This window comes from Leopardus geoffroyi, chromosome D2, assembly GCF_018350155.1.
Source record: "Leopardus geoffroyi isolate Oge1 chromosome D2, O.geoffroyi_Oge1_pat1.0, whole genome shotgun sequence".
Classification (NCBI taxonomy): domain Eukaryota; kingdom Metazoa; phylum Chordata; class Mammalia; order Carnivora; family Felidae; genus Leopardus; species Leopardus geoffroyi.
Window position 1 is genome coordinate 34,406,948 of NC_059334.1, and position 17,246 is coordinate 34,424,193.

The following is a 17,246-nucleotide window of genomic DNA, read 5'->3' on the forward strand; positions in this document are numbered from 1 at the left end:
GCCTCTGTTATTAGCAGATTTGGTGGAAGGGATTCTCAGATCACCCTAACTCAAATATAGATAAAATTAACAAAAGTAACATTTCTTCCCACCTCTAGTTGTTGCTTAGACATAATCCCCTTCCTCTTCCTACCTGACTACTGCAGGAGGATCAAGGTAGCAGCGACTTTCCAGGTCCCAAGTAATCCTTTTCTTTATGCACTCTGCTTGGTTCCTAAATTCCCTGTCCTGTAAAATAATAAGAGACTTTTGTTCTCTCAGTGTGCCATGGTTTCATCCTGCTAAATCTGTAAGTCATTCTTTTAAGGGATTTGATCACAACACTATTACTATTACTATTACTATTACTATTACTATTACTATTACTAGTATAACTACAACTACTACTGTAACTACTACCACATCTTAAATTTTAGGGTACTTTACTATTACTAAAGTATGTAAGATAATTTATATTACCTTCACATTAATTTAGTACTAAGTACCAAAAATTCACTCATATAATCTCAATCACTGATTCTCAACCTTGAATGCATATTAGAATTATCTGGGAGCTTTTAAAAAAATCAACACCTGGGCAGTGGTAATACATTTTTTTTAATATTTATTTATTTTTGAGAGAGAGAGAGAGACAGAGTACAAGTGGGGGAGGGGCAGAGAGAGACAGAGGCACAGAATCTGAAGCAGGTTCCAGGCTCTAAGCTGTCAGCACAGAGCCCACAAGGGGCTCAAACCCACCAGACATGAGGTCATGACCTGAGCCAATATCGGTCGCTTAACCAACTGAGCCACCCAGGAGCCCCAGTGTAATATTTTGAAAGTAAATTCTTATGTAATTGATCTCAGTTAGGGCTTGGCCATTGCTATTGTTTTTTTTTTAATTTGTTTTTTTAAATGTTTATTTCTTTTTGAGAGACAGAGTGCGAGTGCGGGAGGGGCAGAGAGGGAGGAAGGCATGGAATCTGAAGCAGGCTCCAGGCTCTGAGCTGTCAGCACAGAGCCCGACGTGGGGCTCGGACTCACAAACCACAGTATCATGACCTGACACCAAGTTGGACGTAAAACAGACTGAGACATCCAGGTGCCCCATTGCTATTGTCTTAAAAGCTTTCCAGATGATTCAAGCGAGCAACCAGGCTTGAGAGCTAATGATCTAAAGTAAATATATATATATATATATATATATATATATATATATATATATATATATATAATGGGTTATTACTCAGCCAGCAAAACAAATGAAATTTGCCATTTGATGGAGATAAACTGTATTTTGCTAAGTGAAATAAGTCAGTCAGAGAAAGACAAATACCATATGATTTCACTTATACGTGGAATTTAAGAAACAAAACAGAAGAACATAGGGGAAGGAAGGAAAAAAAGAAAGAGGGAGGAAAACCATAAGAAACTATTAACTATAGAAACAAGCTAAGGGTTGCTGGAGGGGAGGTAGGTGAGGGAAGGGTTAAATGGGTGATGGGTAGCAAGGAGGGCACTGGTGATGAGCACTAGGTGTTATATGTAAGTGATGAATCACTAAATTCTACTCCTGAAACCAATATTACACTATATGTTAACTGGAATTTAAATAAAAACTTGAAACAAACAAAATTTAAAAATAAATTAAAATATAAGATCTAAATACGTAAAATAAAGTATCTGATCTAAATGAAAGTATAAATCAAGAAACAGTATGAATATCCACTAATCACAATGATGAGAGAAGATACTGCACAATGTTTTTCAAATATTGCCAGATTTATTTCAACTATTTAAAATATTTAGTCAGATACTTAAAATAATTCAACCATCCTCATTTTACAAATAATTTTATTGAATTTTTCCACTAATTATTATTAGCTCATTCAAGAAACATTTGCCAGTATGTTTGCAGCATTTTCTATGCTGTTGACAAGTATAAGTTGCAGTAAAATAGAAAGAAACAGGGAAACAAAGAAAGAAAATAAAAAGAGAAAGAAAGAAGGAGGGAAAGAGAAGGATGGAAGGAGGAAAAGAGGGAGGAATAAAAAGAAAAGAATAATTTCAACAACCTAAATGATCACCAATAGCAGACTGGTTAAGTGAATTTAAGTGTGTCTATATAATGTCATGTTATACAGCAAGTACAAATAAAGAAAGAAAAAGAATGATGGGCCGCCTGGGTCATTCAGTCAGTTAAGCGGCCAACTCTTAATTTCAGCTCAGGTCATGATCTCATGGTGGTGAGATGGAACCCCACATTGGGCTCTGAGCTGGGCATGGAGCCTGCATAAGATTCTCCCTCTCTTCCTCTGACCTTTACCCACTTGCACTCTAGCTCTCTCTCAAAAAAAAAAAAAAAAAAAAAAAAAAAAAAGGAAAAAAGAAAAAGATAAAAGAAAAAGAATGAGAATGCTCTTTAAGTAGTGATGTGGAAATCACCAAGATCTACTAAAAAGCAAATTGCAAAACAGTATGAGTATGCCACCAATAAGGAAAGAATACATGTATGTACTGTATGTACATATATGTGTGTATATAAATCAAAACTGACATTTTCCCTGCTTTTAATATGATTAAGCACTCTATATACTCAGTTAAAAATAAACCCTTAAGAAAAATATGAATAAATAAATAAATAAATAAATAAGTTAATTAATTTACACCCTCAGAGAAAATAAAAATAGCAGTGTCTTCCTGACAGGTTCTAGTTCTGAAAATAACAATATTTTGAATACTTTCTATAAATCTGGACTTCCTAAAGAAAAACAATTTTATCCCTGACTTTTACTATGCTGATGTCTGAGTCAGTCTTTCTGAAATCTATTCCTTTTTGCATTCTTTGCAAGGAAACTTTGCTCTTCTAAATATTTTTGTTTGTGAGTCTTTCTTTCTTCCTTTGAGTATATATATTTGCTTTTATATGCATGACTATGATCATATTATTGCCTACTCAAAAGTTCATAAATTCAAAATAAAATAAAGAGTAAGTTTGAATTTAATAAACTATTTTGTTTGTTGAACTTAAGAAGTTAGGAGACATTTTCATCAGAATTAGACAATTGTTTTATTTTAACAAGTAACAGATTTATATAAATTAGAGTGATTCAAAAAATGTCTTACCATCTGTCTATGCACTTAGTTTGTCTCAAAAAAAGTACATAATTCTCTCACCTCAGGGTGATTGAGTTCTCCTTCTTCTTCCTCATAGGGCCCACCAATAATGAAAGCATTAGGAATGTCATTAGCTCCTGGAGCCAGAATGTTGGCAATTGGCCATTTTTTAGGCCGGGGAACAGGTTCTCTTTCCCCTCCAATCTTCAGAGTTCCATTCTTGAACAAAATGGGATAGTCTTTCTACAGAATAAATTATCATACATCAGGAAGTTTTGTAAAAGAGTTCAAAGTGAACAAAAAAGTTTATTGAAGTATATTTTCAGTGTAATGTTGGGTATTATCTAACAGACCCTTCCTTTTGTGATTATCTGATTCTGTATTTGTGCTGTTTTATAATTCTTTAATTTATAAAAAAAAATAGTAACAATGCAAGTTCTTCTTGTCCATAGATATGCAAACATATTTTGTCCAGTGGAGATATAATCAATTATTGACCTGTGGCTGATGATGAGTTTAGAATTATTAGGAAATTCATCTCAACATTCCTGATTGCTTATATATGGGTGTTTTTTTCCCCAATTCTCCTTTGAACTGGTTTAAAACCCTTTTGTCATTTTATATTTATATGAGAGTTTTGATATACCTTTTTAAAAATTACCTTTTTAAAAACAAACAAATCTGACAAGGGTTAACAATATAGGCACTTTCCTATCTATAATTTATCTAATATATACTTGTAAAAGAAAATTAACAAAGATGTAAATAGGCAATTTGTAGAAAGGGAAATTAGAAAATCCAATGTTTATATAAAAACATGCTAGATAACCTTAATAATAATTGAGATGCACATTAAAACTATGAGATATCATTTTAAAACACAGATTGGCAAAATCAGTCTGAAAATATCAAGCACTGGCAATATTGTAAAGGGTATGGTATTCTTATACATAGTTGATGGAAGTATAAATTGGTATAATTGTGAAAAGCAATATTGCAGTCTCCAGTAAATTTAAAATTGTCATACCCTGTAACTCAACAATTCTAGTTCTTTGGGAAGAACTTTTGTGACAGAAAGGCATTTCTGGAATGGCAGAGTAAGGACCTCTGAAAATTTGCTCCTCCACAGAAATGAGAATGCTGGCAAAAACTTCAAAATTAAGCATACCATGACCATTCAATGGAGAAAGGACAGTCTTTTCAATAAATGGTGCTGAGAAAACGAATTATCCACATGCAAAAATATCAAGTTATATCCTTACCTTAAACCACATACAAAAATTAACTCAAAATGGTTCAAAGGCCTAAATCTAAGAGCTAAAACTATAAAACGTTTAGAAGAAAACACAGGGGGGAAAACCTCTTGACATTGGATTAAGCAATGATTTCTTGGTTATGGCACCAAAGGCAGAGACAATAAAAGAAAAAAAATAGATAAATTGGACTTCATCAAAATTAGGAATTTTGTGCAGCAAAATATACTAACAACAAAGTAAAGAATGGGAGAAAATATTTACAAGTCACATACCTGATAAGGGATCAATAGGTAGAATATATAAAGTACTTTTAAAACTCAACAACAAAAAACAACCAGATTCAAAAATGGGCAAAACACTTGAATAAACATTTCCCCCCAAAAAGATATACAAATGGCAATGTAAGGAGGGGAAAAGATGCTCAACATCATCAGTCCTTAGGGAAATGCAAATCTAAAACACAAGGAAATGCCACTTCATATCTGTAAGGATAAGTATTATCAAAAAAACAAACAACAGGGGCGCCTGGGCGGCGCAGTTGGTTAAGCGTCCGACTTCAGCCAGGTCACGATCTTGCGGTCCGGGAGTTCGAGCCCTGCGTCGGGCTCTGGGCTGATGGCTCAGAGCCTGGAGCCTGTTTCGGATTCTGTGTCTCCCTCTCTCTCTGCCCCTCCCCCGTTCATGCTCTGTCTCTCTCTGTCCCCAAAATAAATAAACGTTGAAAAAAAAAATTAAAAACAACAACAACAACAACAACAACAACAACAACAACAACAACAAAACCCCAGAAAGTACTAGATATTGATGAGGATATGGAGAAATTGGAACCCTTTACACTGCTGGTGGGAATGTGAATAGTGAAGAGGAATTGGAGGGTTCTATGCTGAAATGTAAATTGCAATAGAACATCTGAGAGTATTAACTAATTATACCTTTTAGCAAGCAACTTTGAAATATCTATCAAGAGCCTCAAAATATCCATATATAATTACTCTATAGAAATTTGGACTAAGAAAATAACCTGAAATTAAGAGAAAGTTTTATATAATTAAGTACATTGTATAAAATCCACAAAATATACACATAAAAGTAATGTGTAGCAATATATTAAAATTATCAATTTTAAAATGTTTTACATATTTTCCACCATAAATATGTATTTATTGATAAAAATTATATGCAATGTATATTACATATAACATGTAAACTATAGATATCTATATATAAAACATTAGAAAACTTTTTTTAAGCCTAAAATAAATTTCCTCAATTAATAGAGCTTGCTTTGAATGAAATCTTAGCAGGTAAGGAAGAGATGACCATATGAGTGTTTAAATCTATCTAAATATCTGGCTGTAGGGCTTTACCTCTCCAACTGATGGAACTTGCAGACCAACCATGTAGTTCTGCAGAGGCCCTACTGGAATGAAAGATTCAGGCACAGAGTAGGCAGCCTCCAATGTGACCTTCAGTAGATTGCCTCCTAAAATCTGTGCTGTGGTCAATAAGGGCTCTGCCACAAATACTTTAACTTCAAGACTGCACTGCTGGAAAAGAATAAAATTATGCAGCATTTTGCAGATGCAAGAGGCCTCCCCACCCTTTTTTTCATTATCTCATTTGAATCTCATATCACTATTCAAGGTAAGAAGGTCAAGTTTAATTATTTCCATATAGAGGCCTCAAATAACTTTCTCTAGGTCCCATAAGTTAGAACTATAGCCGAGATGAGAATCTTATTCCTAAGCTAGAGGCCTTTCCCCTCTACCATACTCAGGTCACACATGCATACAAATACACATAGAAGAGGAATCAGAAGGTTCTTTAATGAAATGTTAATAGTAGTTTCACATGAGTGAGATTGAGCTGCTTTTTTTTGCTAGTTTATATTCTGTGACTATTTTTGTAACTTAAATGTAGTACTTTTTTAAAATTTTAGGTTTTTTACTAAGTATTTGAAAATCATATTCTTTACTATATTTCTATTTTTCACAGATGAGAAAGTATTTCTTGGTCCCATGAACGAGCTCAAAAATGAATTTTTCAGAAGAGCTGCCAAGGATTTGATGTTAGTGATATATCCAAATAGGGCTGTCATGACTTTTTCAACTAGAGAGGAGAAAGATAATTTGTTCATTTTTTTAATTTTATTTCTTAGGAATCAACATTAATAAGAATAATTGATATTATTGTTAAAGAATTTTGTATTCCACTAATGAGAAATTTCCAAGTTATATCTCCAATATAAATTCTGATTTGGCAACGTGCTTTTTAACAAGAAAACAGTGTTTTCAAATATATATGTATATACCCATATAGATAGATAGATATAGATACAGATATAGATACATATGTATATATCTGACATTTTCACACAGGATACCATAAAAAGTAGCTTTAAAATGTGTATTGGCTAGAACAATACAGAGATTAGCATGTCCCCTCCACAAGGATGACATGCAAATTCGTGAAGCATTCCATATAAAAATAAAATAAAGTAAAATAAAATAAAATGTGTATTGGTTGCTAATTATATGCCAGGCACTTTACCACAGCATTAGGAATATAAAGATAGGGGCACCTGTGCGGCTCAGTCATTCAGCGTCCAAGTCTAGATTTCGGCTCAAGTCATGATCTCATGGTTCGTGGGATCAAACCCCACGTGGGTTCTGTGCTGACAACATGGAGCCTGCTTGGGATTCTTCCTTTCCCTCTCTCTCTGCCCCTCCTCGCACACACACGTGCATGCTCTCTCTCTCTCAAATAAGTAAATAAACTTAAAAAAAAAAGGAATATAAAGATAAAGGAGATGTGGCTCTTTTTATTATGGGATTCATATTATAATTCCATGATTTATGGTAAATGCTATAAAAGAGACCTGTATAAAATGCCCTAGTCCCTAGTCAAGGAGCACCAAGGAGGAAGTGAATAGTTAATTATTGGGGTGGGGAGAAGTGAGAAATGGTGACGTCTGAAGTGACTTACAAAATTAGTAAGAGTTTGCAATTTAGATAAGCAGGAAAAGGAAAGAAAATAACTCTGAACAAAAAGAAGAGTTTATGTAAAAGAGGATTGAAATAGCATGGTATATTCAGTTCAGATGTAAGTAGTTCAGGATTTTATAATATAAAACGTAATGAGGGAAGTCTGAGAGATGTGACTGAAAAAGTGTCAGACTCCTATTATAAAAGCTGTTGCATGACTGCTAGGGAATCTAGACCTTAACATGTAAGCAGTGGGGGAATCCATGAACTACATAGTACTGAGCAGGGGATGAGATGTGACCATATTCCCTTGTAAGCCACCCTGCAAACACCCTTCCACCCACGGGAAGGCGAAACTGGGGGAGGCAAGGGTAGTTACAAGGCTACTTGTAATGTTCCAATGAGAGATTATAAGGCAATCAAGAGTGGGGATAAAGCTAAGGAGAGTCCAGAGGACTTAGAAGATATAAAAGGCTAGATTTGCTAAAAGGCAGATTTGGGGATTGGTTGTATTTAGGGTCCAAGGGAATTTTTTTTAAGTTTATTTATTTACCTTTTGAGAGAAAGAGAGCACATGTCCATGAGAGAGAGAGAGAGAGAGAGAGAGAGAGAGACAAGGAGGGAGAGGGAGAGGGAGAGGGAGAGGGAGAGGGAGAGGGAAAGAGAGAATCCCAAGCAGGCTCCATACTGTCAGTGCAGAGCCCAACAAGGGGCTTGATTTCACGAACGGCAAGATCATGACCTAAAGCAAGAGTCAGCCACTTAACCAGCTGAGCCACCTAGGCACCCCAAAGGAAAGCAGATTTTAAGAAAGAGAGGCATTGAAGAATGTCATATCTCTGATCAATCAATATGTCTCTGGAAGGATAAGTAAAATGTCCCTAAGGTTTCTAATTTGTATCACTCAATCAATCAAGACAAGGAATACTTGAAGATGAATTGGAACTTCTTTTCCAAGAACAGGTTTATATCATTTTACTCTTTGAGTCTTGAGAATAATCAGTGTAATGCTTAAATATAAAATTAGTGCGAATTCTGGGGGCGCCTGGCTGGCTCAGTCAGAAGAGTATGCAACTCTTGATCTCAGGGTCATGAGTTTGAACCCCAAGTTCAGTATACAGATTACTTAAATAAATAAAACTTAATAAATAAAATAAAATGAGAATTCTCAAACAAATAGAAATTGTCATATTTTTTCACTGAGTGTGTAAAACAAGTGAACACAGGAATACTATGAGCAAATATCCTAAGGACTAATAACCCATTTGACTAACTTTTCTTCTAAAGATATGTAAGGAAAATCAACAGTACATAGGCAGGGACATGGAACCAAGAAAGGCAGACTGAGCTCAAATATATACCTCTTTCTAGCACAAAACACATGAAATGACAGAAAAATACTAAATTATATCTTTAGAGCCAATAAAAGGATAATGCTATAATATCCTTGGAAAATAAGAAATGCCATCACTAGACTACATAGTTTTAGTAATCTTAGAAAGACAGAGAGCAAATTAAATCAGATATTAAACAAAACCAAAAACAAACAAACAAAAACTGAGAAGAAACCAACCACAGCCTAAATAAGAGGGAAAGAACCACAGGAGATGCAGGAGTGGATTATGGCAGCTCCAAGGTCAGAATCAACAAGAAGCAGGGAGGACCTACAGTAATGGTTAATTAGGGAACTGCATTTGAAATAGTTGGGTCATTTGAGCCTTCCTCTCTCTTTTACTTGTGCAAAACAGAAGGCACCTGGGTATCTGCTGAAAGTGAGCGCACTTGCACCAGAGTGGCAAAAGTAATGCCCCAAGAAGCTACCAATCCCCAGGAAGAATGGAAAACAAAGCCCAGAAGACACCAGTGGCACAGACTACCAATTCAGGCTCACTATGCCAGAAAGTGTTTTAGGTGCATTCATATATTATTCAATTTAATCCATCAGGCCATAGCTCAAGAGGCATTTCCATGGTTAAGCCTTCCTTACATGTACCCCTGGGCAAAATAACCAATAACTATTCTGTGCCCACATGCCCCATTCCACCATCTAATCACACTGATTATAATCCATGGTGTGTAGATTATGGACCCCTAAAGTAGGACTCTGCCTTATTTATCTTTGTTTCCCAGAACTTAACGCTATGTGTGCCTGTGAAAAGAAGACACCTGATGAACTGGACTCAAATAAATTGAACCTTTATAGCAAATAGACTTGGTAGACTAAACGGCTAGCTGAAAGTTGAGATTTAAAACTCTGATTACCTTAGCACCTGATCGAAGAGATTCTAAAGGCGAGCCTGGCACAGGGTGCAAGGGGATTATTGTTTCAAATGAACTTTCTCCTGCAAGAAGAAGGCAAAGTCAAGTCATAGAAGGAAAGGTTAGGCAGAGATAAATGTGATCATCTTTTTATTAAGTCCCTCAAATTCACTGAGGGACTTCACTGGAGCTAAATTTTATGAGCTTTGCTATATCTGCTATTGAGCAAATCACACATCTGACCTTCCAGTAAAGGAAGAAGGTCCACCACAGCTTGACCAAGAATTAGGGTCTTCTCATCTTTCTGTTTCTTTTCCTTTGGTAAAACTTCAGTCATAGTTACTAGAAAAATCAAAACAAAGAAAATGAAAACACGTCTGGGTCATCCATCAGATAACGCTGGTGCAGCTAACAAAGCATTGTCAAAGAAATTTAAGAGAAATTAACTTGAAACTTGAGAAGGCACCATTATTAGTGACTTCTGGTGGAAAATATTGAACCACCCGAGCGACCTATTAAACTTTTTGCATACAAGTTATAGTAAAAAATGGACTTTACATCATAATCGGTACACACATATAAAAGTAACTGATACATACGATCAAAACAAAGTTCCATGTAATATTCATCCTTAATAACTGAAAACCCTTAGATATTTTCTATTCTATTTCATGTGTAAGAAATTACTGGTCATGGGGCGCCTGAGTGGCTATGTCATTTAAGGGTCCAACTCTTGGTTTCAGCTCAGGCCATGACCTCACAGTTTGTGTGTGCGAGGCCCGCATCGGGCTCCATGCTGACAGTGTGGAGCCTGCTTGGGATTCTCCCTCTCTCTCTGCCCCTCCCCTGCTCACGTGCTCTGCCTCTCTCTCTCTCAAAATAAATAAACTTAAAAAAAATACTGGTCACAATCCCCTTCAATTGATTTTAGGAATGACTACACAGTCGCAATCTGCAATTTGAACAATACTGTTCTAGATCTTTTGTCTAGCATACGGCTTAGCAGACCTTAGAGTGATTGATAGAGCCCCAAGGTATGTACCAGGTTTTTCACTGCAGCATTACTCTGTGTATGTGCTTAATATTTGCTATGAAAAATTTGAAATACATAAAAAGTTAGGGAGATTAGTATACTGAATGAATACTATATAGTCATCACCTAGATTTAACAATAGTTAAATATTGTCATATTTGTTTCATCTATTCTTGTTTGCTGAAATACTTTCAAGTAAATTACAAACATCATGATATTTTACCCCTAAAGTATACAAATTCAAAACATGGCATTTTCCTACATAATCACAATAACTTTATCAATCTAGCAAGTGTATAATAAATTAAATGTAATTCCTTAATTCATGTAACGTCCAGTCTACATTTAATATTTCTCAATTATTCCAAAATTTATTTTGTAGCTGTTTTGTTCAAACTAGGATCCAATCAAAGACCACATGTTGCATTTGGTTCTCATGCTTCTTATATTTCTTTTCATTTAGAACAGTTTTCCTCCCACATACTTTTTTCTATGACACTGATTTGTTGAAGACATCAGGCCAATTGTTTTATAGAATGTCTCATTTTCTGGATTTGTCTCCCCTTTTCCAAAATTAAATTCCAAATTAAATTTCCCCTTTTCCAAAATTAAATTCGAAATTAAATTCCTTTTAATTTGTTTCTCAGTTCTTGTTTCCTGTAGACTTAGGTTCATCTTCAGTATTTTTGGCAATTTTTGGCAAAGATAATACAATTTGATAACATACATGCCTATATAGTATGTTATCAAACTCTGTGATCTTTGTTTTCAAAAGATGAAAATATTTCAAATGGCCAAATATTCTTTTTTTAATGTCTGTATTTTATTGTGGTAACAACACATTACATAAAATTTACCATCTACCCATAGGTGTACAGTCAATGGCATTATACACACTCACACTTGATTATTGTTATTTATAATCTTAATGTGTTTATTAATGTTTATTTATTTTTGAGAGAGAGAACATTAGCAGGGGAGGGGCAGAGAGCTTGGGGGACAGAGGATCCCAAGCGAACTCCACTCTGACAGCAGACAGACCGATGTGGGGCTCGAACTCACAAAATGTGAGATCATGACCTGAGCTGAAGTCGAGTGCTCAACTGACTGAGCCACCCAGGTACCTCTATTACTATTTGTTTTCAGTGTTTATATATCTTGAGAGAGAGAGGGTGTGTGCACGTGCACAGAGAAGTGGCAGAGAGAGAGAGAGAGAGAGAGAGAGAGAGAGAGAGAGAATCCTAAGCAGGCTCCATGCTGTCAGCACAGAGTCCCACTTGGGGATCGATCCACAAACCACAAGAGCATAACCTGAGCTGAAATCAAGAACTGGACGCTCAACTGACTGAACCCCCCAAGTGCCCCAAACACATTTACACTTTTGTGCAACCATCACCACTCTCCATCTCCATAACTCTTCTCATCTTCTAAAATTGGAACTCTATATCTATTAATTATTCCCATTCTCCCCCTCCTACTGGACAGAGGATCCTTCCTATCCCTATGTATTTGATTACTCTAGGTACCTCATACAGCATTGGTCTTTTTGTGACTGGCTTCTTTCAGTTAGCAAAATGTCCTCAAATTTCATCCATGTTGTAGCATATGTCAGACTTTCTTTCCTTTTTAAGGCTGAATAATATTCAATTGTTTACATGTCACATTTTGCTTATCCATTCTGTCAATAGGCATGTAGATTCCTTACACATTTTACCTTTTGTGAATAATGCTGCTATGAACATCAGTGTACAAATATTTCTTTGAGACCCTGCTTTCAAATCTTTTGGATATATTCTCAGAGGTAAAATTGCTGGATCATATGATAATTATATTTTTAATTTTTTGAGGAACTAGCAGTTTCCACAGTGACTGTTCTATTTTACATTCCCACCAAATACAGATTCCAATTTGTCCACATCCTTGTCAACACTTGTTTTCTGTTTGTTTGTTTTTTTATAGAAACCATCCTAATATGTAAGAGGTGATATCTCATTGTAGTTTTGGTTTGCATTTCTATAATGATTAGTGATGTTGCATATTTTTCATGTGGTCATTACCCATTTGTAGATCTTTGGAGAAAGTTCTATTCAAGGCCTTTGTCCATTTTTGAATCAGGTTGGTTTTTGTTGTTATATTCTGAATATTAATTTCTTATCAGATACATGATTTGTAAATATTTTTCTCCCATTCTGTGGGCTGCCTTTTTACTCTGTAGGTAGTGTCTTTTAAGGCACAAGATATTTAAATTTTCATAAAGTCCAATTTCTTCGTTCCTTCCTTCTTTTCTTTTGTTCTTTCTTTCTTTCTTTCTCTCTCTTTCTTTCTTTCTTTCTTTCTTTCTTTCTTTCTTCCACCTGTCTTTCTGTCTTTCTGTCTTTCCCTTTTTTTCTTTTGTTACCTGTGCCTTTAGTATCCTATCCAATAAATCATTACCAAATCTAACATCATGAAGCTTTGTCCTTTATATTCTTCGAAGCGTTGTATTGTTTCAAGTCTTGCATTTAGGTTCTTTATCCATCCTGAATTAATTTTACATATAGTGTTAGGTCCAACTTCTTTCTTTTGTATGTGGATATCTAGTTTCCTAGCACCTGTTGTTGAAAAGACTGCCTTTTCCTTATTAAATGGTCTTGTCAAAAATCATTTGACCATATGTGTGAGGGTTTATTTCTGGGCTCTCTATTCTATTCCATTGTTCTATATGTCTCTCTTTCTGCCAACATACTTTTTTGATTACTCTAGTTTCGTAGTAAGTTTTGAAAACAGTGAATAAGAGACCTCAAACTTTGCTCTTTTTCAAGATTGTTTGGCTATTTGGGGTGTCTTGGATTACATATGAATTCTAGGATGGGTTTTTCTATTTCTGCAAAAACAAAAATTGGTATTTTGATAGTGATAGAATTGAATCTGGAGATCACTTTGGGTAGTATTGGCATTTTAACAATATTAACTTTTCCAATTTATGAATATGGGATGTGTTTCAATTCATTTGTGTCATCTTTAATTTCTTTCAGCAATGTTTTGTAGTTTTCATTATACAAGTCTTTCAACTTCTTGGTTAAGTTTTTTTTTTCTTTTTTCTTTCCAAAAAAAAATTTTTTAATGTTTATGTATTTCTGAGACAGAGAGAGACAGAGCATGAGCGGGGAAGGGGCAGAGAGAGAGGGAGACACAGAATCAGAAGCAGGCTCCAGGCTCTGAGCTGTCAGCACAGATCCTGACGCAGGGCTCGAACTCACAAACCATGAGATCATAACCTGAGCTGAAGTCGGTCGCTCAACCGACTGAGCCACCCAGGCACCTCACTTCTTGGTTAAGTTAATTCTTAGATATTTTATTCCTTTTGATGGAATTCATTTATAACTCACTTTTCATGTTGCTCATTGTTAGTATATAGAAATGCAACTGCTATTTGTATGCTGAATTTGTATCCTGGTGCTTTACCAAAGTCATTTATTCCAACAATTATGTGTGTATGTGTGTGTGTGTGTGTGTGATCTTTGTTTTCTACATATATGATCATATAATCTGCAACAGAGATCATTTTACTTGTTCCTTTCCAATTAGGATGCCTTTTATTTCTTTTTTCTTGCCTAATTGCTCTAGCTAGAACTTTTATTATTATTTTGAAAAGAAGTGGTGAAAGCAGGAATCTTTGCTTTGTACTTGATCTTAGAGGAAATGCTTTCAGTCTTTCACCATTAAGTATAATGTTCACTGAGAAATTTTTATATATGGCTTTTATCATTTTGAGGTAGTTTCGCTCTATTTCTACTTTGCTAAGTGTTTATTTCATGAAAGTTCGTGAATTTTGTCAAATGCTTTTTCTGTATCAAGTGAGATGATTATGTGGGTTTTTTCTTCATTCTGTTGATTTGATTTATTATATTGACAGAGTTGTATGTTGAGCCATCTTGCATTTCAAGAAAAAGTACAACTTGGTCATAGTGTATAATCCTTTTAATATGCTGCACAATTTGGTTTGCTAGTATTTTGTTGAGCATTTGTGCATCAATATTCATAAGAGACATTGGTTTGTAGTTTTCTTATAGCAACCTTGTCTGGCTTTAGTGTCAGGATTATGCTGGCCTCACTGAATGAGTTAGGACATGTTCCCTCCTCTTCAATTTTTTTGGGAAGTTTCAGTAGTATTGGTATTAGTTCTTAAAGTATTTGGTAGAATTCACCAGTGAAGCCATCAGGCCCAGAATTTTCCTTTGTTGAGAGATTTTTTTTTTTTTTTTTATCACTGATTTACTCTCTCCTCATTAGTTATAGTTCTATTGAGATTTTCTCTCTTTGTGATTTACTCTGGTAGTTTTGCATCCCTGTGAATTTTTTCATTTCATCTAGATTGTCTAATTTGTTGGTGAACAATTTTTCATAGTACCCTCTTATATTTCTTATTTGTTATAATTGGTAGTAATAGCCCCATTTTAATTTCTAACTTTAGTTATATGCATCTTCTCTCTTTTTTCTTAGTCCATCTAGCTAAAAGTTTGTGAATTTCATTGATTTTTTTTAAAAATGACTTTTGGTTTCACTGATTTTCATTGTTTTCTTATTTTGTATTTTGCTTACCTCTCCTTTTGTTTTTATTATTTTCTTTCTTCTGTGAGTTTTGGAATTTTGTTCTTCTTTTTCTAGTTCCTTAAGTTGTATAGTTATATTGTTGATTTGAGATGTTCCTTGATTTTTAAATTTATTTACTTACTTTTAATTCCAGTACAATTAATGTACAGTGTTATATTAGTGTCAGATGTACAATATAGTGGTACAGGGGCACCTAGGTGGCTCAGTCAATTAAGCATCTGCCTCCTGATTTCGGCTCCGGTCATGATTTCAGGGTCATGAGATTGAGCCCTGCTGTGAACACAGAGCCTGCTTGGGATTCTCTCTCGCCCTCTCTCTCTGTCTCACTCTCCCCACCCCAAATGAACAAATATTTAACAAAACAAAACAAAACACCAATATAGTGGTACAAAAATTCTATATATTACTCAGTGCTCATCATGATAAGTGTACTCTTTATCCCCTTCACCTATTTCACCCATCACCCCACCCACCTCCCTCTGGTAACCACTAGTTTGTTTGGGTTAAAAGTCTGTTTTTTGGTCTGTCTCTTTTTTTGTTTCTTTGTTTTGTTTCTTAAATTCCACATGAGTGAGGTCATATAGTACTTGTATTTCTCTGACTTATTTCACTTAGCATTATATCCTCTAGATCCATCTATGTTGTTGCAAATGGCAAAATTTCATTCTTTTTTATGGCTGAGTAATATTCCATTGTATATATTTATCACATCTTCTTTATCCGTTCATCTATCAATGGACACTGGGGTTACTTCCATATTTTGGCTATTATAAATAATGCTGCAATAAACATAGGGGTGCATATACCTTTTCGAATTAGTGTTTTCATATTCTTTGGGTAAATGCCCAATAGTGGAATTACTGGATCGTATACTAATTTTATTTTTAATTTTTTGAGGAATCTCCATACTGTTTTCCACAGTGGCTGCACCAATATGTATTCCCACTAACAGTGCATGCGAGTTTCTTCTACACATCCTCACCAACCCTGTTGTTTCTTGTGATTTTTTTTTTCATTTAAATGGGCTATACTTTCATGTTTCTTTTTTTTTTTTTTTTTTTTCAACGTTTATTTATTTTTGGGACAGAGAGAGACAGAGCATGAACAGGGGAGGGGCAGAGAGAGGGAGACCCAGAATCGGAAACAGGCTCCAGGCTCCGAGCCATCAGCCCAGAGCCCGACGCGGGGCTCGAACTCACAGACCGCGAGATCGTGACCTGGCCGAAGTCGGACGCTCAACCGACTGCGCCACCCAGGCGCCCCTATACTTTCATGTTTCTTTATACACCTTATTTTGTTGTTGTTGTTGTTGTTGAACATGGATATCTGAATCTAATAATGGGATAACTCTGGAAATTAGATTCTCCCCCTTCCCAGGGTATACTGGTTTTTTTTTTTTTGTTATTGTTTTTGTTTATTTTTGTCATTGTTGTGGGCTGTCTCTGTGCTGAAGGTCAGGCTGAGGTGTAAAATTAAGGTCTTTTCAGGTCTTTTCTGAGCCTTTCCCTGGACATGCATGGTCACATTCAACTTTTCCCCTTATTTACAGTTGTTTTTAAGTGCCCTAGGAAAGAGGGGAAAAGGATACTGCTCTTTAAATCTTCGGTAGTTTCTTCAACCAGAGAGGAAGGGCCTTACAACAGTGTAACGGAGAGAGGAGGCTCTTTATCTGCACCTTTGTGATCAGAAGCAACAATCGGCAAACAGAGCACAGATCCACTATATTTGAAGGACATGGTCCTTTTAGCTCACCCTGGCTCCAGCAAGCTACTAGAGGAACACATACATGACTCCCTGACACAAGCCTAGAGGGATGGGGGATGAGTAGCTGCTACTATGTTAAGATCTGAAATTAACCAAACTTAATCTTAATTTGCAATCCAAATCTTCTCCCGGAAGTTGCAAGCCTTCCATAGACGCCAGAGTTTCAAAGCAGTTATATCAGATAAAATGTGGCAGTGCAAGTGTTGTCCTGAGGAGGAGACAGATTCCTGGTGCTTCTTACTCTCCTGTCTTCCCAGAATC

At 35.5% G+C, this 17,246-nt stretch overlaps 1 protein-coding gene and 1 non-coding gene across 5 annotated transcripts in view; one reads left to right on the top strand and one right to left on the bottom strand.

The window, feature by feature from the left end:
* Positions 1 to 17,246, bottom strand: part of CFAP70 (cilia and flagella associated protein 70) — a 108,871-nt gene that overhangs the window by 77,103 nt on the left and 14,522 nt on the right. For 3 of the 4 annotated variants that reach the window (XM_045439577.1, XM_045439572.1, XM_045439575.1), the window contains exons 4-8: positions 9,839 to 9,937; positions 9,599 to 9,678; positions 5,720 to 5,899; positions 3,157 to 3,339; positions 134 to 228 (exon numbers count right to left, since the gene is read on the bottom strand). In XM_045439577.1, coding sequence (XP_045295533.1) covers positions 134 to 228; positions 3,157 to 3,339; positions 5,720 to 5,899; positions 9,599 to 9,678; positions 9,839 to 9,937 — 637 coding nt within the window. The remainder of the gene's footprint in view (positions 1 to 133; positions 229 to 3,156; positions 3,340 to 5,719; positions 5,900 to 9,598; positions 9,679 to 9,838; positions 9,938 to 17,246) is intronic. The other variant, XM_045439576.1, reaches the window with a different exon arrangement.
* On the top strand, positions 6,738 to 6,839 carry LOC123577590. The gene has a single exon (XR_006701947.1). It is a non-coding gene; the product is annotated as a U6 spliceosomal RNA (small nuclear RNA).